The following is a 26,796-nucleotide window of genomic DNA, read 5'->3' on the forward strand; positions in this document are numbered from 1 at the left end:
TATGAGCCACTGGAAAGCAAAGCACGTTTTTCCTTTGGCACATGGACAATTTGTTTTCACGTTGGCATCTGTTAAAAATTCACAGAACTGCCTTGTTTCTTCAAGCCAGTTCAATAAAAGATGTTCCCCACATGTGTGAAATAATGGTCACACGCTGTACCACCTAAGCAGAGAGTCTCCCGACTGTAAAGACAGAGCGATTTCTCATCCCAAATAGGTGTCAGATTCCCATTTGGGGAGAAAAATAGATTTTAAAGAATATTCTTGTTACATTTTAATATCTCCAGTGTTTATTTGCCTGCCTGCTTCTCTTCACAACATGAACTGCTTAGAGGAAGACAAAAACTAATGACCCGTTCAAGGCTGTAACCCAGGCCCCCCAGCGCTCTCCCAGCTGTGCTATCAGGTTAACTGGCAGAATCGCTCCCTCTTCCTTTCCTGCCACTGCGGCGCCCTATAACGCAGGGGCACAGACGTGAGCATCTAAGCTCTCCCCATCCACCCCCACAGAACCCTCTCGGCTACTGACATCATCTATCACTGGGCAAATGAGAGTCCGGGGAAGGATCAGACTGATTACCCAGATGGTAGATGGGGGCAAAATACCCAGCCTTTCCTTACACAAATCTTTCGAGTATTAGTTGCAAAAGTCCGCTTCGGTGCAGAGAGCAAAGACAATTTTATGTGTGTTACTATGTGCTGGAAGCAGCAAAGAAACTGCTTTTCAAGGCTTTCACAACCAGGTCTCCCCTGAATCATTTGTGCCTGATACTTATGTTTATTATTAGTATTTGCACAGGGCTTCACAATTTATTTTATTTTTTTTTGGAGAGGGAGAGAGAGGATCTTAAGTAGGCTCCATGCCCAGCATGGAGCCCAACCTCATGACCCTGAAATTATGATCTGAGCCGAAATCAAGAGTCGGACACTCAACCGACTGAGCCACCCAGGCGCCCAGGGCTTCCCAATTTATAACCTTTGGATACAAGGTTGCATTTGATCCATGCAATAAATCCAAAGGACACTGATCCTCACTTCATATATGAGGAAGCAGAGATTTAATTGTCCAAGGTCACAAAACTAGTTAAGTGGTAAAGCCTGCACCTAAACCCAGGTTTTTTGCTTTCAAACTCCCTGAAGATTAAAATGAGAAAAAGCATGTACTACACAAGCATGCAGGTAGGAGACTGAACAGGGCCAGTGGTCCTTACCATCGGTCCCAGAGCTCTGGTCACGGAGAATTCCGCTGATAATCCCGGCAATGGGTGAGCACAGCCAGGCTCACTGGGATGGTGCCTGGCTGTGGGAGCACCACTGCGGCAGGTGATGCTTCCTTCATTTGTTCGTGTAGCAAATACGGACTCAAAGACCTACCAGGTGCCAGGCTATGGAGGGCCCGAAGGATCAGTAAAGATGGGCAAGGGAGGGGCATGCCAGGGTGGGGCTGGGGTCAAGGCATGGGTAGCAAAAATGACGGAGAGAAGAGTTTATATAAAGATCTTAAAAGAGGTTCGGTTGGCTGGAGATGAGAGGCAGCGGGGTGATGAGAGGTAAGGCCAGAAAGGGAGGCTGGCATGGGGTTAGAAACAGCCTCATAAACAAGCACCTCAGTGCAGCCTTCCTCCAAGGCAAAGGGGGGCTCCTGGGCTGCAGGGAATCACATAATCCAACCAGCCACCTGGAAAAGACCATTCCAGACTCAGCATGGAAAGGTGACTGAAAGGGAACACAGCTGAGACAGGAAGAAGAGCTGGGAGGTTGCTGAAGGTACCCGGGGAGCGGGGGTGCCTGGAGCAGGGCAGTGACAGCGGACACCAAGAAGAGGGGTAGAGTTCACGGAACATGATGACTAGTGGGGGGCAGATGGGAGAGAAAAAGGCGTCAAGGATGCCTTCTAGCTTTCTGGCTTGGCAAACTAGGCAGACAATGGTCATTCCCTGAGGTACAGACCCATAAGGCACAGGAGAAAACATGTTATTATAAATAAGTGCATGTAATACACAATGTGGAATTTACCTAAGATCCAGATGTTCTCAAATACTTTCAGTGAAGAATAATGAGCCAATTACAAATGAGGTTAACTATTAAAAGCAAGATTTAATTGGCAATTCGAAAAAATTACTGCATATAGCAAGAGTGACTAAACCATGCACCTTTGAAAATATTCTAAAATTTCGACTGACGATTCCTCAGTGAATATAATGGACTTTTATTGTATGTGATATTTGTTTTCCCAGCTTTTTGGTGAGCAGATCTCTGGATAGCGGACTTAAGAGGAATGGAAGGATAACCCTGATACAAGCCCTATGCTGTTATTTCCTTCACTAGGCTAGCATTGGCTGGGTCTACAATCCAGCCCAGAGGCAGAGCTCTGGGGCTGAGGAAATTACAAACAGCTTCCTAGATACTCTCTCTTGTATATGACCTCCCATTTGACTTTATTTTCGTCTGTCATGGATTATAAAAAAAGGAGTCCTCAATTAAGAGCGGAGGCTGAATTAATTGCATCTGGGGGTGGGGGCAGATGATCGCTAATGCTTTAACACGTTGATCTACTAGACTTACACAGCAAGACATTTGGAAAGTGATACATTTTCTCTTTTTGATAATAGCCTTGTGCTGAAAGGCAGCACCATTTTATGTTTGGTGCGCTCACAAATGGTAAGAACACCTTTATATATCAAGGGTAATTAGAAAGGTCAAGTAAGAGAACACTTTCTGATAACCAACATACCCCATGAAAACATTTCAGAATGTACAGATTTACTGTCATATTAAAACTGAGAATCCAAAAGAAAGAGGAACAAATAGTTTCTGTGGTTCGCAGAAACAGAAAAAAAAAAAACTTCAATCCTACTTCCAACTCCTTAGCAATCATCTTGGTGGTCTCCATTTTTGAGCTAACTTGTTAATCTGTTCTCGAAAATTAAGAAGTCAGGTCAATTAAGATATTCAAAATCATTAAAAAATTTTCAAAACTAATTGTGATCTAAATATTGCCATAAATCCAGCTAATAGCATTAAAAACTTCTCAAAATTTTTACTTATTTCCATTTAAATATTCCTAAGATATAAAGAGCCTCGTTCGGGTAAGATGGGGGGGTGGAGTGGCCTCTGGACAACTCATTTAATGCCAGGCTGCAGGTGGGAAGACTCCAGCTCAGCCTGATGTCATGTCTGTAAGTTACAGAAATACGTCCAGGAAGGATGGGTAGCAGAAGTGGCAGCTTTCATCTGGTGCAAGATCAAAATGCCCACCATGTCTTAAGAGAGGGAAACAGCCTACACCACAGCAAATGACCTATCATGGTAAAATTGAGACAATATTCTTAAAATTTAAGAACACAAAATATTTTGTTCTTTGGTTGTTCTGTGCTCTGAAACCATTTGAAACTTCCGAATTGGTGTGAAGGCTGCATTATTTTGTGTTGTCCAGCTCAAACTTGGTTGAACATCTACTATACATGAGGCTCTGTTGTAGACATAGAAATACAGAGTCTAAAAAAGATTCAGTTCTGGCCCTCAAGAGCTCGGTCTAATTTATAGTAAAAGACTCGATTTATTTTAAGAGCTTTCTTTTCTTGCCCTTGGCATTAAAAGTAAGAAAGATTTGCCCTAAGCAAATAGAATGTGCCTAGAAATTTGATGAGGAATTCTGTTTGGACTTCAGAAAGAAGATAAAATATACCATTAAGCAGTGAGAATAAAATTATACCAAGTCAGTTAACATTTGGGATTAATAACAAAAGAAAAAATAGGAGAAAAATGAAGATGTAGTCTATTCAGTCTACACAAAATAGGTACATTCGAAACCTCATACTTGTGACGTATACAAATTCTGATTCACCTTTTCAGGGTGGGCACACAAGAAAAACATCTAAATGTCCAATCCCACCTCTGTGCTACACACCTTTTCTGGATAATGGCACTCTTTATATTCATAAACATGGAGTTACTGATAAATATCATTGTGAAGATCAGATTCCGAAGACCGGAATCTTGGGACTCTTTAGTCAGCGCGTTCAAGAACGGAGTTTGGCTGGATTTTGTTATTTTCTCCTTGTCTACTGCCTTGTGTACTACAGAGTAAACCCACCACTCGTCTAGCTTGTCTAATCTGCTGCCACTGGTAACAGAGAAAGCCAGTTCTCCATCAGGTACAGTAAGCCTGTGCGCTTTGACTACAACTCTGTTTAAATAGTAAAGAGAGAAGAAAGGTTGCATGTAGATGGACAAGAATGAAGGCGGGTGGGGCGAGGGTGCTATTCAGTAATTCTGGAAGATTTCACCCAGGATACCTTCCGTGCAGATCTGACGGTCACAGAATGGTGCCAAAGAGCCTCCTCCAGCAACAGAATACATTTCCTAGCACATCACAGTCCTGCAGAAGCGTCAACTCTGCTTGCAATCTGTGTCCAAAAGGGAAAGTTCGTAGTGGCTCTGCTTTCAGCATATTTCAAGGACTAATTAAATCCTCATTACTACCTTCTAATTATTCAAATGCTATGGGATTACACTAAGGAAGTCCCTGCTGACCTCCCAGATGAAAAGGGTTAAATCACCTACGCTGATTCTGAGAATCCAGATCTAGTTCAGACCTTCAGAAAACCACCAGCATTACCATGAATATTTAACTAGACACCACTGTGAAAATTAAAAGGGAATTCAATTAAAAGGTTTTCAAAAAATTAATTCTGACCTCTCTACATCTGTCCAAATAAATAAGCCTTCTTGAAACGTTTTCACCTAATTGCTAATCCAATAACTAGAAGGGCATTTGCCAGTTTCATTAAGCTTAACATTTTATGGGGGTTAAAAATGCAATCATTTTAATGTTAATAATAATTATACTTATTTATCTACTCAGATGACTGAGTAGATATTCCCTCCAAGCCCTCTTGGAAAACAGGGCAACACATTATGAAGCCATTTCCTATTGCTCTCTTCAAATTTTAAGATATACAAGCTGAAGATTATACAAGAAGGATAAAACTAACCTAAACTTGTTAGCTAAGATTTTCTCGTAACATTTATTTTAGGTTTTTTTAGCATTATCTGGATGCTTTCTCCAATGCCTTGGGTGGCATAATTTATACTGCTTGATTTTTTGGTGAAGGGCTTTAACAGCAACTCTTCATTTTGTAATGTGAGGACTACAGAGAGAGGATTTAAGATAAAACCCAGTGGCGAATGTGTTACAGAAGACTAAACTGAAGTTTTGACCTTTCGTCTTTTAAACTTACATCAATAATGAAGCAGTTAAGACCAAAGAATTTGAACTCATTTTCTTTATTCAGTTAGTAGGAGGTTCTAGCACCACATGAGGGGCAAAGAGGAGAGCGCTAAGCCAGGGGCTGTACGGGAGAGCATATCAGAGTGTAGGGACAGCACTATAGGACAGAAAAGAGGCCAATAAATACCTAAAATGTTTCCCTTTCTTTGTACCTGGGGACACTGGCCATATCCATATTGCCTTGCAAACATAGCTTTTGTAGATGGAAAATATAAAACTGCAGAAACTCAGTTATGTTTGCATACATACAATGTGGGGAAATGGATTTGTGACTGATGACCTTAGACAGACTTGACCCCAGACCCACCAGATCGGAGGGCACTGTAGGCTGCTGGGAACCTGGGCAGCATACCGACTCTGCACCGGACTCAGCAACCAGCTCTGGGAAGAGGACATGGCCTTGCAGATACAAATGTGGTTCAGATCCCAGGACAGCTTGAGGTTTGCAAAATTCTCAAGAGAGAATAGAGTTTATTAATACATGTTCTTCCTGAACAGGAATCCAAGGACCAAGTAGGAAGGAATGATGGCAGGGCAAGAGTTCAGCTTCCTGAGCCTGGGGGGAGCCAGGCTTCCGAGTAGCGTTAACAGTCCTGCTGTCTTTCGTGAGGACTCTGGGGAATACCCAGAAAACCACACCACCAAACAAGTAGGCTGCATCTCTTCTTTGTGCCATTGTCTCCAGGCAAGTATGTTTCTAGATTCTTTCCTATTAGAGAAAATCTATTCTCTGTAGATTTTTATTTTTTTAAAGATTTTATTTATTCACTTGAGACACAGAGATAGAGAGCGAAAGACAGAGAGCGCATGAGCAGGGGGAGAGGCAGAGGGAGAGGGAGAAGCAGGCTCCCCGCTGAGCCAAGAGCCCGACGTGGGCCTCGATCCCAGGACCCTGGGATCATGACCTGAGCTGAAGGCAGATGCTTAACCATCTGAGCCACCCAGGCACGTCCCCCCGTAGATACATTAAAGATGTGTGTAACTGGAATCTTACTCTCTTATCTTAATCTTATTAAAACAAAATAAGTGTAAAAGGAATTGCTCAACTTGTTATTTTAGTACTCAGCAGCACGGGAGCTATGTTCTTGTCTATCAAAGTCCATGGTTTCTAAGAGAGAATTTTTTTTTTTTTTGAAGATGCTAACTCATCAGCGTACTTTTTTCCTCTCTGTTTCTTTCCTCACTTCCCTCAGTAGGGGCAGGGGGATGTATCAATTGTAAAGGCATACATGAAGCTAAATTACTTTCCAATACATGGGGAATTTTCAACACCGGGGAATGTTCTAGCAAGCGTTTTCTCAAACCTACTTTGTACTGTATATACTGTGGGTACACGCCCAGTGATGATGCAACAGACAAGAAAAATGCTATATTCTACCAAAGCATTATAATGACTGTGTCATTTGTCACTAAAATACCTGATCAAATATCATTAGGAATTAACATTTCTTCCTAGATTTTAACAAATAACAAAGCCATCAAAAAAAAAAAATCTTTGCTATCCAATTTTCAAAGAAATTTAACTCATGCATGGCAAAGTATCATTTTTTTTTTTTAAAGATTTTACTTATTTGAGAGAGAGAGAGAGAAAGAACAAGCAGGGGGAGGGGTAGAAGGAAAGGGAGAAGCAGACTCCCTGCTGAGCAGAGAGCCTGACACGGGGCTCGATCCCAGGACCCCAGGATCATGACCTGGGCCAAAGGCAGATGCTTAACCGACTGAGCCACCCAGGTGCCCCATGGCAAAGCATCATTTACTAGCTATTTGGAAATACAAAGTTTTCCCGTTTAGGGGGCTGTCCATCCAACAAAAGGCACATAAGGGATGCACATAACATCTTTAGCAGCCTTTCAGAGAAAGTTTGGGGAACGTATTCATAAAAATCAATTCAGATTTAGCAAATTATAAAATTTATATTTGCTATTCGAAGGAAATGGACATTATAACTACCCAGATTGTTATGTATCCATTAGCAGTTACCAAAACCACACTATATACAATGAAGATGGAAAAAAAATAACATATCTACACAATGGTTTTTACATAGTGACACCAGAAGAAAACTCTAGATTTTGCTTGCTAATGTATTTGTTTAAGTTAAAAGTTTTTTTTTAAGATTTATTTATTTATTTTCAGGAGGGAGGGGCAAAGGGAGAGTGAAAGAGAGTCCTAAGAAGACTCCACGCTGGGCGCAGAGCCCGACGTGGGGCTTGATCTCCGGACCCTGAGATCACCACCTGAGCCAAAACCAAGAGTTGGATGCTTAACTGACTGCACCACCAGGCGCCTATTTAAGTTAAAAGTTTAATTTAACTATGTTTTCTCACTGTGTCAGCATGGGTCACATTTGGCTTTTTCCATTTTCAAATTTCTTAAACACATATTAGTTGGAAGAGGTCGGGGGCCACGTTGCTGGACGATCTGGAAGGGGTTTCTCTCTTTTAATTCTTAGCAATAAAGGTTAGAATTGTAGTACTTCCAAATAAAGAACCTCTTACCCTCAGATGCTTGCCGAAGAAGTGGACTCCCCCAGTGGGAATGGTGTTACCGGGTTGTGGTGAGGGTTAAAGGAAATGGCAAATGTCTTCATCTTAGCTCTGGCTCTGGCCTGAGCAGGTTTCCAGTGCAGGAGAATGTCTCTCATCCTTTATTTTCTCCATCTCCCTGACCTGGCAACACAACATAGGTGCAACCCAAGGCCAAGTAAAGGAGTTTGGAGAGAACTCCCCCTTGCGTGGTGCCAGTATGCTCTCCGTGAACCTCCAGATGACCAGAGACCCGAGGAGTTAATACAGAAAAAGGATGTGAGGTACAAGACTGGTTCACAGGAGGATACAGTGGAAAGTTTAAAGAAACAAATGCACAAACCACACAATTATCAGAACATATTATAGTATCATTAAGGCAGTGGTTCTCAAAGTATGGTCCTCAGATCAGCAGCATCAGCAATAGCTGGGAACTTGTCCAAAATGCAGATTTTAAGTGGCCCACCACAAGCCTACTGAGTCAGAAATCTGGGGCTGTGTGTGGCCCAGAAATCTCTTTTAACCAGTTCTCCAGGTAATTCTTATACGCCCTGTAGTTTGAAAACCATTAACTATCCCATTATTAAGACATACTGTAGTATCTCAATAAGGGAATTAATGTGTTAGCTATACATTAAATTATAATTAAAAAGTTAAATATGTAGTGGTATCAGGAAATAAAAATTTCATTTTATTCCTACTAAATATTCATTTTAACACAATTGATACGTAGCTAGGACTAATCCATCTTCTGATTGGCATTACTTTCTAAAGCATGAGGTGCTGAGTTATTAAACATGTAAAATAACTGAAACCTTTCAATTCCAATTAGAAGCAAATCATCATCTGTACAACTCATACAGGCATAATTATAAACGTGAGGGGTCGGGAACCTTTAAACAGCAGCTACCAAGCTAGCCACTTCTGTCTTCTGGATGCGCATGAGGGAGAGCGCAAGTGACACGCTTCACGTGCTCCCACTGGCTCACAGGCGGGGGAAGTGAGTTGGCACAGCACCACATGGTGTGGTAGGTGTGGTAGGCGTGTAAACCCTGGTCTACACTAGTCTGGATGGAAATCACCACCAACAAAAGCAGCTTTACTACAGAAGGAGAGAAAGTAGACAGACATAAACAAATGAGAGCCAAAGGCCGCAACCAAGGCAATAATATGTGGGGTGAATGTGCACAACTGAGCTAAAGATCAAAGAGTCTGCAGATGTGGGACAACCCACGTGTCCAAGGGCTTCAGGAAAAGCCCGTGTTCTTTTTTCTGGCTCTGGCCCTAACTATCCTCTGACAACGAGGAAGTCCTATGGATGCTCTCTGGTCCTCAGTTTCTTTAGTTGTAAGTTGAGGTGATGGGACTCTACAATCTCTCGGGTTGGCTCTAGTTCTAAGATACTACAATTGTATAATACAAGGTCTTACTCTCTGTTTACATCTTTACTGTTTAAGTATCCTGGGATAAATAATTGATCAAAACAGTTAAACATACACACACTCTTAACATTTTACTTCATTAGGACTGATATCCAAATCGCATCATTAACAGTCACTTTTACTCGGCTAGATCAACTGTCAGGCTATAGTCATGCATAAACTATGCTTCATGGGTGCTATGTGGACCTATATATTCTTTGGGTCTTGAACTGTGCTTGGTCAAACTTCACCTAATCTGCAAGAAAGCATCCTTCTCTTCCATATTTGTTGTACGTATGTTCTTATTTTGTTCATCTGATGAAGAAACATTATCTATAAGGAGATGCAAAGATGACCAAATTCATGTAAGTCTTATATACTCAAAACACAAAGATATATAAGATATGAACTGAAGACTGACCTCTTTCCTGTGGCATTGGTGACTGGCTCAAGGCAGGATGGGAACTGGATTCTGACTGGCTCCCAGGTGGCTGAGGAGGCATCTGACTGCCTGGAAAACACAGGAAGGGAAGCGGGGATGGGGAGCCCTCTACATTAATATTGCAATTGTGCAAAAACCAAGACACAGTTACATTTATTTAATTTAACGATTACAGAAGGTACGGTCCCATATTGAAAGAGACAGGGCTCAAAAAGTGGGCTACATTGCCCCTTTCTAGTAAAACGAAGAAGAAACATGGATAATCATTATTCAGCAAATGACCTCCTGAGAAGTTTCATTTCTTACTGAAGGAGTTCCCAAACTCACAAATAAATTAGCAGCAGAGATCTGACATATACTTTAACGCACTTAACAAAATCCAAGACTAATGAACTAAACTCCTCCTCCTGAGTTTGAACTAGTTTCCAAGTGGCCAGGCATGCAGAGTGGCCAACAGTTTTTCGTTGGTAAATATTTATTCAATGTAGAAATAGCGACCAATTTCTAAAACAATCTTTATAATTAATCAGAGATTTAACATAAACACAGAAGACCTTCGTGAAAAAACATAAAACATACTACTATAAAATGTAGTATATATTAGCATCAAAGAGGGAAGTATTCTGCAACTTTTTTGATCTTTATTGCTAATAAAGCAACAGCACCTATTAACATCTATTTGATTTCCATTTATTTAATGTGTGCTCAGTTTGTCTTCAAACTATAACGTAAGCTCCTTGAGACAGGAATCATGTCTTTTACTCCTTTCATCCCTTCATTAGCATAACAAATATTAATAAAACTTTGTTATTTAATGGCCCTTAATCTGAGCATATGAATTAAAGGAAAAGATACTTATTATTTTTATTAACTAAAGGGAGACAATGAATCATGTGAAGGCAGGAGACAGGATTTTGAAATTTAAGAATCATCAGAGGTACTTGAGATCTCAACTCACTTTCTGGCTCAGAGGTTTAGATACATTTTGACTAAAAATATTATTGAAGAAGGCAACTGAATTTAGCCCAATCCTCAACGTGCTAGCTCTCAGGGCATGAAGACCTTGCTGCTTTATCTTGTAATCTCCTCCTTTGCTAAAATAAACTGAAAGACCGAAATAGACAAATATACATACCTACATGGTACATACATACAGACATACATACGTGCATGCAAGCATATACGGATCTCCCTGCATCACCCTCTGGTACTATGGTCTATGATCATGCTAGGTCAGGCTAACTGCTCTGACATCACAGGACCTGCTACAAGAATCACAACTGAGTAGAGAAAGAAACTGATGTATTGAACATCACCACCAATTCACCCAGTGAAGGTCACACTGCAGAGCCTGGCGTTTTATGCTGAACAACCAGCCTCTCCTCTTTCTAACTAATGGCATCTCTGTGAGGCCAGGCAGCCTGACTACAGACCAGGAAGAGCACGGTCCCCAGAGTCTCTCAGGACTGTCACTCATTACTAATTCCAGTAACAGCTGTAACTGTGGCAGCCAGAGGGGCAGGAAGATGATTTTCCATTTAGATAATACGTACACATTGTTGTGAAAATAGAACTTATTTAAAAAATCCAGAAATTGTTTTTGGGAGTTTAGGCTTCTCACTTTCAGAAAAGAGTGCATGTAAAACCTGTGAATGTGTTTCTGAGTGCTCCTGGGGTCAAATGCCCTTCTCATTCTGAATAAAGTGAAAACCAAGACCTGCATTTATAGACACTGAGAAGTGTGTGTGGAGAGACCACTAGGAGTAGCTCGTAAGTTACAGCCACACCTAGTGTATAAAAACCCTGGACAAACAGTCCAGCCTCTATTCAGCCATTCATTCTACTCCTAGACATTTGTAGTAAATTAGTGTGAGCACCAAATAATTAAATGTAAAGTAAAAAAAACAACATTCTGGATGAAAACAATTTCAAGGGTAAACACTGGTCATCAACGTGGCTACAGACACACAAAAGGTGCTGTGTCTACTCAGGGTCATGTGCTTCCTATGAAATGCCCTAAGGCTCCCAATCTGCAGCCCATTTAGAAATGGAAAGCACTCTGCAGCCAAAGCCTGACTTTTTAAAATGTCACCGGGGAATCAGCTGCACAAAGACAGTAAGTGCTTACATTATAGTGATTGTTTCTGTATGACGGACCGAATTCATAGACTCATGACAGCAAAGCGAACAGTAATTCTGCGTTACTATAGGACACCACTACTTACACGCCCAGGGCACTGCTCTCACGTACAATATATCAAGTAAGAATAAAAAAAGGCTGTAAGAAACCCATCTCATGAATTCATAAAATACTGCCACATCCAAGCAGCACCATGCTTGTCTGGTGCAATTCTAAGACAGGTATCTCTTTACAGCAATGAGAACATTTATTATTAAATCCATCCTTTAAAGAAATAAACAAGAGCCTTTTCCTGGTAAAGACAGATTTGAGCAAACCGCTTTAAGTTCCCCACGTGTTTTTACCCCCTATCTTTCCACCAATAGTTTCATAGTTACTAAGAAATAACTTCATCCTCCATATGCATAGGTAGAACGGAGCACAGTCATAGTAGCTGATGAATCAGAAAATATGTCTGAGAAATATAATACAGGATTCATTTGTGTCCGTGGTCCATATAAAGAAGACAATTCAGAGCCCTCTGAACCAAATGAATTAAATAAATACCCTCAAAACCATAGATTTTTATAGGACATATGTTTCTCGTAAGTAAAACCTTTTAAACAAAATTTGGTAATTATTTTAAAAGAGAATATTGCCATGCATAGCAAACAAATGAACTTTATGGGAAGGCTTTAACATTAAAACGAAGTTTTTAAAGAAAGCCATTTCCCCCTTGTCTGTGTCTATAATGATGCAAACACAATGGAAAAAACTTTACAACTGGAAAAAACTATGCTGAGTTAGAATAAACCCCACCACTTTACAGCTATGTATTCATTCTCCAATGACCGTATATACAATATTGTACAAAATCTTGGTGCAACAAAATAAAAATGAAGCATCAATAAGTCACCTGAATTTCTACTGTTGACAACTTAAAACTCTCAGAAGTCTATACCATGATTTTTTTATTAAAAACTTTTAATTTTACACTTAAAGAAGTTATAAAATGAGTACAATGAGTTCCTATAAATCCTTTAGCCCACGTCCCCTGGTGTTCACATCTTATATAACCATAATACAATTATCTAGAAGCACTTAACATGGTACCACACTATTAGCTAAAGATCTTATTTGAATTTCACCATTGTTTTTCTTTCTTCCATTCTAGGATCTCATACTGCATTTAGTTATTTCTCCTTAGTCTCCTCCAGCCTATAAAAGACCCTCAGTCTTTCCTTATGTTTTATGAACTTGATGCTTTTGGAGAGTACTTACTCATGACATTGGTATGTTTCATTTCTGGTGCTGTCTACCTTGATAATTTGGTAAAAGTTAGGTGTCTACCAAATCTCTCCAATATAAAATTACTATTTTGTCCTTTGTAGTTGTGAGTATCTTAGGGAAGATATCGGAGACTATGCAAATCCTGTCCCTCTCAAACTTGCACGCACTAACTTTAGCATTCATTACAGAACCCTGTCTGTAATGTTTATTACAATACTGTTTGTAATGATGATCCTTTATTCCCTTCTTTCCTTCTGCATTTATTAATGGAAATCTATTGTGAGGAAGAACTAGCTCTTCTTCCCCATTTGTGTATGTATTTATAAGACTATTTATTTCTTTTTTTTATTTAAAAATTTTTTTTTTTTTTTAAGATTTTATTTATTTGCGAGAGAGAGATGAAAGACAGAGAGAATGAGAGGGAGGAGGGTCAGAGGGAGAAGCAGACTCCCTGCTGAGCAGGGAGCCCGATGTGGGACTTGATCCCGGGACTCCAGGATCATGACCTGAGCCGAAGGCAGTTGCTTAACCAACTGAGCCACCCAGGCGCCCAAGACTATTTATTTTTATCCACAAAAACTCATTGTAGAAGACACACTACAGGATGACTTCCAGCAAGTCACATCATCATGTAATCCCCACTTCTTGACTGAGGGCAGAACCCATGACTTGGCTTTAACCAAAGAATATAACAAAAGTAATGAAATATCACTCCTAAAATTACATTACATGGCAAAATTAAAGGCATATTACAGATATAATTAAAGTCCCTAATTGGCTGGCTTTGAGATAATCAAAAGGGTGACGATGCTGTGCAGACCCGACTTTCAAAGAGGACCCAGGCTTCTCTGACCAGACCCATGCTTCCAATGGCCTTAAAGAAGGAAGCTCCCATGATGCGAACTGAGCCCCATGGCAAGGACAGGAAGCCTCCAGAACTTGAGGGCCTCACTTCCACAACCGCAGGCAATTTTTCCAACAATCTGAATGAGATTGGAAGCAGATTCTTCCTCGTTGAGGCCCCAGATGAGAAGACAGACTATCTGACACTCCACAGCCTTAGGAGGCCCTGAACAGAGGACCAAACTAGGCTGTGCCTGGATGCCTGGCCATGGAAACTGTGAGATAGTTTTGTTAAAAGAACAAAAAACAAATACACTCATGATATTTATTTTATTCCGTGGGTTATAATCCAACATTGACATTATTTTGTTGCTCAAATTGTTCCAGCTTTGGCCATCAGAAGCTCCTTCAAATCCTTAGTGTTTGGAATCGTAAGACACTGCAGGCTCATTCTGCAGTGTTCCTGACCTAGCCCTGTGATCAACCACTTCTCCTAGGAGTGCTGGTTCTTTATACTGGAAGACAATGTTCACAGACTGAGGTCTGGGCAGTATGTCTGCTCATTATTTCTGGGGTGTTACTGCTTCTAGGCCCTCTCAGTGAACAGAAGTAGGAAATATGCCGATGTACACTAACCCATACATATATGCACATCTATACTTCGGTATTTGTGTGTATTAACGGTGAGCTTATGCAAATACCTCTGATTCCAATCCAGAATTGGAGGGTATATTTTAGCCTTCCTTCTTTCCTTATTATGACTTCTTTTTACAAGAATAAGAAAACCTGTTCTCATTATCTAAATCAATTTACTAATCTGTTCAATTCTATTATATACACAAGGTAATTTCAGAATTCCTAATCTACATCACTGTGAAGAACACAGAGCCATTTGTTAGGACTTCTTGCCATTTTGCATTCCCTTCACACCTTGATTGGCTTTAACTGTTTTGATATTCAGGGGGTATGTGAAATACTTCTATAGTTCCTGAAGTCACAGCGATACAAAAAGATACATGCCAAAGAGTCAGTCCCTCCTCAACCCTGCTGCCCTATTTCTATTTCTCCTTCTTTCCACTTCTTTCCCAGTTGCCCTTTACAAAAAACAATCTTTTTAGGTTTTGGTTTGTCTTTGCTACATATTTTTTTCATAAATGAAAGCATACCTGTGTATCCTCTTATATTATTTTTTTTTGAGAACTATTTTTTATTATGTTAATCACCATACATTACATCATTAGTTTTTGATGTAGTGTTCCATGATTCATTGTTTATGCATTAACACCCAGTGCTCCATGCAGAACCTGCCCTCTTTAATACCCATCACCAGGCTAACCCATCCTCCCACCCCCCTCCCCTCTAGAACCCTCAGTTTGTTTTTCAGAGTCCATTGTCTCTCATGGTTCGTCTCCCCCTCCAATTGCCCCCCCTTCATTCTTCCCCTCCTGCTATCTTTTTTTTTTTTCTTAACATATATTGCATTATTTGTTTCAGAGGTACAGATCTGAGATTCAACAGTCTTGCACAATTCACAGCGCTTACCAGAGCACATACCCTCCCCAGTGTCTATCACCCAGTCACCCCATCCCTCCCACCCCACCCCCCACTCCAACAACCCTCAGTTTGTTTCCTGAGATTAAGAATTCCTCATATCAGTGAGGTCATATGATACATGTCTTTCTCTGATTGACTTATTTCGCTCAGCATAACACCCTCCAGTTCCATCCACGTCGTTGCAAATGGCAAGATTTCATTCCTTTTGATGGCTGCATAATATTCCATTGTATATATATACCACCTCTTCTTTATCCATTCATCTGTTGTTGGACATCTTGGCTCTTTCCACAGTTTGGCTATTGTGGACATTGCTGCTATAAACATCGGGGTGCATGTACCCCTTCGGATCCCTACATTTGTAATACCCAGTAGTGCAATTGCTGGATCGTAGGGTAGCTCTATTTTCAACTTTTTGAGGAACCTCCATACTGTTTTCCAGAGTGGTTGCACCAGCTTGCATTCCCACCAACAGTGTAGGAAGGTTCCCCTTTCTCCACATCCCTGGCAACATCTGTCGTTTCCTGACTTGTTAATTTTAGCCATTCTGACTGGTGTGAGGTGGTATCTCATTGAGGTTTTGATTTGGATTTCCCTGATGCTGAGTGATGTTGAGCACTTTTTCATGTGTCTGTTGGCCATCTGGATGTCTTCTTTGGAGAAATGTCTGTTCGTGTCTTCTGCCCATTTCTTGATTGGATCATTTGTTCTTTGGGTGTTGGGTTTGGTAAGTTCTTCATAGATTTTGAATACTAACCCTTTATCTGATATGTCATTTGCAAATATCTTCTCCCATTCTGTCAGTTGTCTTTTGGTTTTGTTGACTGTTTCTTTTGCTGTTCAAAAGCTTTTTATCTTGATGAAGTCCCAATAGTTCATTTTTGCCCTTGCTTCCCTTGCCTTTGGCCATGTTTCTAGGAAGAAGTTGCTGCGGCTGAGGTCGAAGAGGTTGTTGTCTGTGTTCTCCTTTAGGATTCTGATGGACTCCTGTCTCACATTTAGGTCTTTCAACCATTTGGAGTCTATTTTTGTGTGTGGTGTAAGGAAATGGTCCAGTTTCCTTCTTCTGCATGTGGCTGTCCAATTTTCCCAACACCATTTGTTGAAGAGACTGTCTTTTTTCCATTGGATATTCTTTCCTGCTTTGTCAAAGATTAGTTGACCATAGAGTTGAGGGTCCATTTCTGGGCTCTCTATTCTGTTCCATTGATCTATGTGTCTGTTTTTGTGCCAGTACCATACTGACTTGATGATTACAAATGTGTAATAGAGCTTGAAGTCCAGAATTGTGATGCTGCCAGCTTTGCTTTTCTTTTTCAACATTCCTCTGGCTATTTGGGGTCTTTTCTGGTTCCATACAAATTTTAGGATTATTTGTTCCATTTCTTTGAAAAAAGTGGATGGTATTTTGATGGGGATTGCACTGAATGTGTAGATTGCTCTAGGTAGCATTGACATCTTCACAATATTTGTTCTTCCAATCCATGAGCATGGAACGTTTTTCCATTTCTTTGTGTCTTCCTCCATTTCTTTCATGAGTATTTTATAGTTTTCTGAGTACAGATCCTTTGCGTCTTTGGTTAGATTTATTCCTAGGTATCTTACGGTTTTGGGTGCAGTTGTAAATGGGATCGACTCCTTAATTTCTCTTTCTTCTGTCTTGTTGTTGGTGTATAGGAATGCCACTGATTTCTGTGCATTGATTTTATATCCTGCCACTTTACTGAATTCCTGTATGAGTTCTAGCAGTTTTGGGGTGGAGTCTTTTGGGTTTTCCGCATAAAGTGTCATATCATCTGCAAACAGTGAGAGTTTGACTTCTTCTTTGCCGATCTGGATGCCTTTTATTTCTTTTTGTTGTCTGATTGCTGTGGCTAGGACTTCTAATACTATGTTGAATAGCAGTGGTGATAGTGGACATCCCTGCCACGTTCCTGACCTTAGGGGGAAAGCTCTCAGTTTTTCCCCATTGAGAATGATATTCGCTGTGGGTTTTTCATAGATGGCTTTTATGATATTGAGGTATGTACCCTCTATGCCTATACTCTGAAGAGTTTTGATCAAGAAAGGATGATGTACTTTGTCAAATGCTTTTTCTGCATCTATTTAGAGGATCATATGATTCTTGTTCTTTCTTTTGTTAACGTATTGTATCATGTTGACTGATTTGCGGATGTTGAACCAACCTTGCAGCCCAGGGATAAATCCCACTTGGTTGTGGTGAATAATCCTTTTAATGTACTGTTGGATCCTATTGGCTAGTATTTTGGTGAGAATTTTTGCATCCATGTTCATCAAGGATATTGGTCTGTAATTCTCCTTTTTGATGGGGTCTTTGTCTGGTTTGGGGATCAAGGTAATGGTGGCCTCATAAAATGAGTTTGGAAGTTTTCCTTCCATTTCTATTTTTTGGAACAGTTTCAGAAGAATAGGTATTAATTCTTCTTGAAATGTTTGGTAGAATTCCCCTGGGAAGCCATCTGGCCCTGGGCTTTTGTTTGTTGGGAGATTTTTGATGACTGCTTCAATTTCCTTAGTGGTTATAGGTCTGTTCAGGTGTTCTATTTCTTCCTGGTTCAGTTTTGGTAGTTGATACATCTCTAGGAATGCATCCATTTCTTCCAGGTTATCTAATTTGCTGGCATAGAGTTGCTCATAATATGTTCTTAAAATTGTTTGTATTTCTTTGGTGTTGGTTGTGATCTCCTCTTTCATTCATGATTTTGTTGATTTGGGTCATTTCTCTTTTCTTTTTGATAAGTCTGGCCAGGGGTTTATCAATCTTGTTAATTCTTTCAAAGAACCAGCTCCTAGTTTCGTTGATCTGTTCTACTGTTCTTTTGGTTTCTATTTCATTGATTTCTGCTCTGATCTTTATTATTTCTCTTCTCCTGCTGGGTTTAGGCTTTATTTGCTGTTTTTTTTCTCTAGCTCCTTTAGGTGTAGGGTTAGGTTGTGTATTTGAGACCTTTCTTGTTTCTTGAGAAAGGCTTGTATTGCTATATACTTTCCTCTTAGGACTGCCTTTGCTACATCCCAAAGATTTTGAACAGTTGTGTTTTCATTTTCATTGGTTTCCATGAATTTTTTAAGTTCTTCTTTAATTTCCTGGTTGACCCATTCATTCTTTTGTATTCTCTTATATTATTTTACTCCCTACTTGAAGGGTAGCATATCCTAGACAGCTTTTGGCTTTGCTTTTCCACTTAACAACATACCCTGAAAAGTACGTTCTATAAGTTTATAACATTTTCATTTGAGGAACAGGTATATGGCATTCCTTTGTGTGAATATTCCATAGTTTATTCAACCACTTGCCTATATATGGGCATTTAGGTTGTTTCCAATCTCTTGTATATGTATTTCTGTATTGTTTGAGATCTACCTTTAGGGTAAATTCCTTGAAGTGGGATGGATGGGGCAAAAAAATATGTAAATTTCCCTTGTGAAGCTCTGAAAGAATTTAAATTCTCATCAGTAATGTCTGAAGGGTCTGTCTCTCTGTAACCCCACTAACAAAGTATGCGGTCATTTAAAACATGTTTGTCAGTCTTATATATGAGAAACAGTATCTGAGATTTTTGAATTTGCCTTCCTGATTCTGAGTGGGTTTGACCACCTTTTCATTTTGAGAGATATAAAAATATCTCTTTTGGTTCATTGCTTGTTCAAGTCCTTCCCACATTAGTCTGGGTTTTTAGTACTTTTGCCTTGAAATTTTTAAGAATTCTTTATATATCAGGGATGTTAGCCCTTTTTCTATGGTGTAAGTTGTGACTGTTTTCTCCTACTTTGTCAATTGTCTTTGGATTTTATGATGTCTTCTGTAATGGAACCTTTTTTTTTTTTTTAAACAAGGGCCAAATTTATCAACCTTTATTTTTATTGCCTCTGGATTTTGTGTCCTAGTTAGAAAGCTCTTCTCAGCACCAAGGTTAAAGAGGAATTCACCCCAGTTTTCTTCAAGTACATGCATGGTTTGCATGGTCTGATCTTAATCTACTGGGAGTTTATTTTTGAGTGTGATGAGATATAGATCAAATTTTATCTTTTGTGATCAGAGCTTTTAAGATTTACTCCTATAGCATTTTCTAATATCTAGTAAGGCTAGCTCCCTAACCCCTCAACCTACTTTTTCTTTTTCAGTGTTTTCTATCATATTTATTTTCTCTATATGAACTTTAGTATCATTTTGTCTATATAAAATAGCTTGTTAATATTTTTACTGGGATTACAATGATATTATAATTTAAGGAGAACGGATGACTATTGAGTTCTTCCTGTTCAAGAACAGAAGACATCTTTCATTTTTCATGTATTCTTTAGTTTCTTCCAAGTACATAAAAGTTTTGTGCATTTTATGTTAAATTTATTCCTGAGCATTTAATCTTCTTTGTTGCTATTACAAATGGGATTTTCTCTAATAGTATGTGTTTTAACTGTTTATTGCTTGTGTAGAGGAAGGCTATTGCTTTTCTCATTTTATTTTTTCATCATGATAAGGGTACTCTTTAATCCCCATTTCCAATTTCCTCCATACCCCTACCAACCCACCCTGCGGTACCTATCAGTTTATTCTCTGTAGTTAAGAATTCTTGAGGGCGCCTGGGTGGCCCAGTCAGTTAAGCAGCTGCCTTCGGCTCGGGTCATGATCCCAGGGTCCTAGGATCGAGCCCCACATCGGGCTCCTTGCTCGGCGGGGAACCTGCTTCTCCCTCTATCTCTGCTGCTCCCCCTGCTTGTGCTCTATCTCTCTCTGTCAAATAAATAAATAAAATCTTAAAAAAAAAAAAAAAAAGAATCTGTTCCTTGACTCTTAGTTCTCTCTTTGGAATCTGTTTCTTAGTTCTCTCTTAGAAAAAAAGAGAGAACTTTTTTTCCCTTTGCTCATTTGTATCTTAAAGTCCACATATGAGTAAGATCATATGGTTTTGTCTTTCTCTGACTGACTTATTTCACTTAGCATTATACTCTCTAGCTCTATCCATGTTGTGCTAAATGGCAAGATTTCATTCTTTTTTTTTTTTTTTTAAAGGCTGAATACTATCCCATTGTATATCTGTACCACATCTTCTTTATCCATTCATCTATTGATGGCCACTTGGGCTGCTTCCATATCTTGGCTACTGTAAATAATACTGCTATAATCATAGGTGTGCAGGTATCCCTTTGAATTAGTGTTTTTGTATTTTGGGAGTAAATACCCAATAGTGTGATTCTTTGATTGTAGGATAGCTCTATTTTTACTTTTTTGAGGAAGCTCCATACTGTTTTATAGTGACTGCACCAGTTTGCATTCCCACTAACAGTGCATGAGGATTCCTGTTTTTCCACATCCTCACCAATACCTGTTGTTTCTTGTGTGGTTGATTTTAGTCATTTTGATAGGTATGAGATAATATCTCATGGTAGTTTTGATTTGCATTTCCCTGATGATGAGTGATGTTGAGGATGTGTCTGTTGGCCATCTGGGTGTCTTCTTTGGAGAAATGTCTGTTCATGTATCTGCCCATTTTGGGTGTTGAGTTGTATCAACGCCTTGTATACTTCGGATACTAACCCTTTATCAGATATGTCATTTGCAAATATCTTCTCCCATTCAGTAAGTTGCCTTTCAGTTTTGTTGATTGTTTCCTTTGCTGCACAGAAAGTTTTTATTTTGATGTAGTCCCAGTAGTTTATTTTTGCTTTTATTTCCTTTGCCTGAGGAGACATATCTAGAAAAATGTTGCTAACGGCCGATAGAGAGATTACAGCCTGTGTTCTCTTTAAGGATTTTTATGGTTTTGGGTCTCACATTTAAGTCTTTAATCCATTTTGAGTTTATTTTTGTGGATGGTATAAGAAAGTAGTCCAGTTTCATTCTTTCACATGTAGCTGTCAAGTTTTCCCAACACCATTTGTTGAAAATGTTTTTTCCCATTGTATATTCATTCCTCCTTTGCCAAAGATTAATTGACCATACAACTGTGGGTTTATTTCTGGGTTTTCTATTGTTTCATTGATCTATGTATCTATTTTTATGCCAATACCATACTGTCTTAATTACTACTGCTTTGTAATAGAACTTGAAATTTAGAATTGTGATACCTCCAGTTTTGTTGTTTTTTTTTTCAAGATTGCTTTGGCTATTCAACGTCTTTTGTGGTTCCATACAAATTTTAGGTTTGTTCTAGTTTTGTGAAAACTGTTGCTGGTACTTTGATAGGGATTGCATTAAATCTGTAGATTACTTTGGATAGTATAGATATTTTAACAATATTTGTTCTTCCAACCCACGAGCATGGAATGTCTTTCCATTTCTTTGTGTTGTCTTGAATTTCCTTGATCAGTGTTTTATAGTTTTTGGAGTACAGGTCTTTCACCACTTTCGTTAAGTTTATTCCTCGATATTTTATTGCTTTCGGTGCAACTGTAAATGGGATTGTTTTCTTAGTTTCACTTTTTGCTACTTTGTTATTAATGTATAGGAACGTAACAGATTTCTGTACATTGATTTTGTATCCTGTGACTTCACTTAATTCATTTATCAGTTCTAGTAGTTTTTCAGGGAAGCCTTCAGGGTTTTCTACATCTAGTTATCATGTCATCTGCAAATAGTGAAAGTGTTACTTCTTCCTTACCAATTTTGATGCCTTTTTTTTCTGTATGTTGTCTAACTGCTGTGGCTAGGACTTCCAGTATTACGCTGAATAAAAGTGGTGAGAGTGGACATTCTTGTCTTATTCCTGACCCTGGAGGAAAAGCTCTCAGTTTTTCCCCACTGAGTATGATGTTGGCTGTGGGTTTTTCAAATAAGGACTTTACTATGTTGAGGTATGTTCCCTCTAAATCTGTATCTATCGTAAGAGTTTTTATCATAAATGGATGTGGCACCTTGTTGAGAGTTTTTGTCATAAATGGATGTTGCACCTTGTTACATGCTTTTTCTGTGTCTATTAAAGTGAACATATGGCCCCTATCCTTTCTTATTGTTGTGACATATCACGTTGATTGTTTTGTGAGTACTGGACCACACTTGTATCCTGGGAATAAATCCCAGTTTGTTATGGTATATGATTTTTTAAATGTATTGTTAGGTTGGGTTCGCTAATATTTTGTTGAGGATTTCTCCATCTATATTCATGAGAGATATTGGCCTGTAGTTCTCTTTTGTTGTGGTGTCTTTATCTAGTTTTGATATCAGGGTGATCCTTCCTCTTGTACTTTTGGAATAGTTTAAGAAGAATTGGTATTAAGAAGAATGGGTAAGAATGGGTATTAAGAAGAATGGGTTCTTTAAATGTTTGGTAGAATTCGCCTGTGAAGCCACCTGGTCCTGGACTTTTATTTGTTGCAAGTTTTTGGATTACTGATTCAATTTCATTGCTGGTGATTGGTCTGTTCAGATTTTCTATTTCTTCCTGCTTTAGTTTTGGTAGGTTTTGTTTCTAGGAAAATTTCCTTTCTTTCTAAGTTGTCCAATTTGTTGGCATATAGGTTTTCATAATATTGTTACAATTGTTTGTATTTCTATGGCGTTGGCTGTTATTTCTCCTCTTTCATTTGTAATTTTGATTATTTGGGTACTTTCCTTTTTTTTTTTTTTTTTTAATGAGTCTAGCTAGAGGTTTATCAATTTTGTTGATCTTTTCAAAGAACCAGCTCCTGGTTTCACTGATCTTTTTTAGTTTCTATGGCATTTATTTCTGTTCTAATCCTTATTATTTCCTTCATTTTGCTGGGTTTAGGTTTTGTTCATTCTTTTTTTTCCTAGCTCCTTTAGGTGTAACATTAGGTTGTTTATTTGAGACTTTTCTTGCTTCTTGGGGTAGGCCTGTGTTGCTATAAACTTCCTTCTTACAACCTCTTTTGCTGCATCCCAAAGATTTTGGATCACTGTGTTTTCATTTTCATTTGCATCCATGTAATTTTTATTTCTTCTTTGATTTCTTAGTTGACCCATTCATTGTTTAATAGCCTATTATTTAATCTCAATGTATTTGTGCTCTTCCCAGATTTTTTCTTATGGTTGATTTCTAGTTCCATAGAGCTGTGGTCAGAAAAGATACACAGTATGACTTCGATTTTTTTAATTTGTTGAGACTTGTTTTGTGGCCTAATATGTGGTCTATTCTGGAAAACATTCCGTGTGCATTTGAAAAGAATGTGTATTCGACTGTTTAAGGATGGAATGTTCTGAATATGTCTTTAAATCCATCTGGTCCAGTGTGTCATTCAAAGCCACTGTTTCCTTGTTGATTTTCTGGTTGGATAATCTGTCCATCAATACAAGTGGGGTGTTGAAGTCCCTTACTAGTATTGCATTACTATTATTTCTTTTATGTTTGTTATTAACTGTTTTACGTATTTGGGTGCTCCCATGTTGGGTGCATAAGTGTTTACAATTTCATATCCTCTTGTGGGCTATATTACTATATAATCCCTTTATTATTATATAGTGTCCTTCTTTGTCTGTTGTTACTATCTTTGTTTTGAGTTCTATTTTCTCTGATGTAAGTACCGCTATCCTGGCTTTCTTTTGGCATCCATTTGCATGATAAATGTGTCTCTTATCCCCTCACTTTCAATGTACAGGTGCCTTTTGGTCTGAAATTTGTCTCTTGTAGGCAGCATATAGAGGGGTCTTGTTTTTTATTCACTCTGTCACCTTATGTCTTTTGATTGGAGCATTTAGTTCATTTACATTCAAAGTAATTATTGCTAGATATATATTTATTGCCACTTCGTTACTTGTTTTGTGGTTGTTTCTATAGATTTTCTCTGATCCTTTCTTCTGCTCTTTCATGGTTTCCTGGCTTTCTTTACTGATACCCTTGGATTCTTTTCTTTTTTGCTTATTGATTACTGGTTTTCAATTGTACTTACATTAGGTTTGTATATAACATATTCTGCACACAGCAGTCTATATTACGTTGATGGTCACTTAAATTTGAACTCATCCTTTACTCCTCTTGCCCCATGTTTTAGGTATATGGTGTCATATTACAACCTTTTATTTTATGAATCCCTCAAATGATTTTTACAGAAATACTTATTTTTACTGCTTTTGTGTTTTTCACCTTTCATACTCTCACTTACAGACTTCCTTTCCATTCAAATAGTCCCCCTTAATATTTCTTGTAGGGCTGGTTTAGTGGTCATGAAGTCTTTTAGTTTTTGTCTGAGAAACTCTTTATCCATCCTATTCTGAATGATAGACTTGATGGATAGAGTATTCTTGACTGCAGATTTTTCCCTTTCAGCACTTTGAATATATCACGCCACTCTCGACTGGCTTGCAAAGTTTCTGCTGAAAAACCTGCTGATAGCCTTATGGGGTTTCTCTTAAATGCAACTGTCTTCCTTCCTCTGGCTGCTTTAAAATTTTTGTGTTTATTGCTGCTTTCTGACATTTTAATTACTATGAGCCTTGGTATGGACCTCCTTGGGTTGGATTTTTGGGGGATCTCTGTGCCTCCTGGATCTGGAGCTCTGCTTCCTTCCCTGGATTAGGGAAGTTTTCAACTATTATTTCTTCAAATGAATTTTCTGCCTCCTATCTCTCTCTTCTTGTGAGATCACTCTAATGCGGATGTTATTACACTTGATGGAGTCACTGAGTTCCCTAAGACTATTTTCAATTTGCATAATTTTCTCTCCTCTCCTCTGGTCAGTGTGGTTACTTTCCATTAGTCTGTCTTCCAGGTCGTTCATTAGATCCTGTTCTTCATCTGGCCTACTCTTTATTCCATCAAATGTTATTTTAAATTTCATTTATTGTATTCTTAATTTCGATGGGCTCTTTTTTATCTGTGTTAAGGGTCTCACTGATGTCCTCCACTTTTTTCTCCAGTCCAGTGAGTATCTTTATGAGGACTGCTTTAAATTTTCTATCAGGCATATTACTTCTATCCATTTTGCTTTGCTCTCTTGCTATGGTTTGAGCCTCTTCTTTCATATGGAAGATGTTTCTCTGTCTCCCCATTTTGTCTTACTTTCTGTGTCTGTTTCTGTGTTAGGAAAGTCACCTACTTCTCTTGTTCTTAACGATATGAGCCTTTTGAAGACGAGGTCCTCTAGTGTCCTGCAGTGCCATGTCCCCTGTTCCCCAGGGCCTGGCACTTCAGGGAGTGTCTCCTATGTGTGTTGCCTGTGCTCTGCTGTTGAGCCTTGGCCTCTTTCTCCTTTAACCCAGTTGTCTGCAGAGGCTCTCTTTGCAAATTGTAGGCAGCAGGGTGTGCAGTGGTGTGTTTGCAAAACAACGCCTGCCCCTACTGGACCTGAGGTCCCATAAAATGTGCAGGTCAGGAGATGTGGTGTTGGCAGGGTTTGCACCAGTCTTCTGGGGGGAGGGACCCACAGCTAGGGGACTCAGGGAAGCCTAACTGGGAAGGGCAGATCCATGCAAATGCAGTAGGGCGGGGCCTGCTGCAAGTACGTTAGGTAAAAAGTGTCAGCGTTGGGCTGGTTACTGCAGGTGGCCACTGTTTATGCTGGGGGGCCAGGAAGAGAAATGGTGCCTGCCTGCTCCTTTGTTCCTGGAAAGGTCTCCCTGTGCTCCCTGTCTCCCTGGGCAGCACTCAGTGATAAGCAAATCACTCTGCCTCCCATCTGTCCCCAGTGTTTTTCAAATTGCTGGTTCTATGCTGTACTATATCTTCATGGGCTGTCTGTCCTGCTGTCTCCTTAAAGGCGGGGACTCCACTTCCTAAAGCCCTCCAGCTCTCCCAGAGCTGAGCCAGCTGACTTAAAATTCCAGGCTTTAAGCCCAGCTGGTTTTCAGAACTCACAAAATTTAGCTCCTCTCTTTTTCAAAGGCAAATATTATGGAGATACATCCTCCCTGTTTGTGGGCTTCCCAATGTGCAAGCCTGTATTCTGCCCTTCTCCACACCACAGATGCCATCCGCATCGAGGAGGGCCATGGTCCCAGACCCTCTCTTCACTCTTGTACCTTCTTCAGTGTGGCCTCTTCCCTGCCTTCAGTTGTGGAGTCTGTTCTGCCAAACTTCGGATTGCTTCCTGGATTATTTATGCCGATATGGGTGGTATCTAGTTGTATCCCTGGGACAAGGCGAGCTTAGGGTCCTCCTACTCTATCATCTTCCCAGCCAATTTTTTTTAATTGAAGTATAGTTGACACGTAATGCTATACGCTATTGCTTCTTGTATGTTAATTTTATATCCTGCTCCAACACTGAATTCTTCTATAGTTTAATTTATCATTGATTCTTTAGGGTTTTCCAGGTTTACTATGACATCATCTGTAGACAATTTTATTTCTTCTACACCCATTTTTATGCCTGGGAGTTCTCTTGTCTAACTGT

At 39.4% G+C, this 26,796-nt stretch overlaps 1 protein-coding gene across 13 annotated transcripts in view; it reads right to left on the reverse strand.

Moving 5' to 3' along the window:
- Positions 1 to 26,796, reverse strand: part of ARID1B (AT-rich interaction domain 1B) — a 440,094-nt gene that overhangs the window by 86,997 nt on the left and 326,301 nt on the right. For 11 of the 13 annotated variants that reach the window (XM_078054524.1, XM_078054529.1, XM_078054523.1 and 8 more), the window contains one exon: positions 9,661 to 9,750. The exons of the other annotated variants lie outside the window; for them this stretch is intronic. In XM_078054524.1, the coding sequence (XP_077910650.1) occupies positions 9,661 to 9,750 (90 nt within the window). The remainder of the gene's footprint in view (positions 1 to 9,660; positions 9,751 to 26,796) is intronic. 13 annotated transcript variants of the gene reach the window in all.

This window comes from Halichoerus grypus, chromosome 9, assembly GCF_964656455.1.
Source record: "Halichoerus grypus chromosome 9, mHalGry1.hap1.1, whole genome shotgun sequence".
NCBI lineage: Eukaryota > Metazoa > Chordata > Mammalia > Carnivora > Phocidae > Halichoerus > Halichoerus grypus.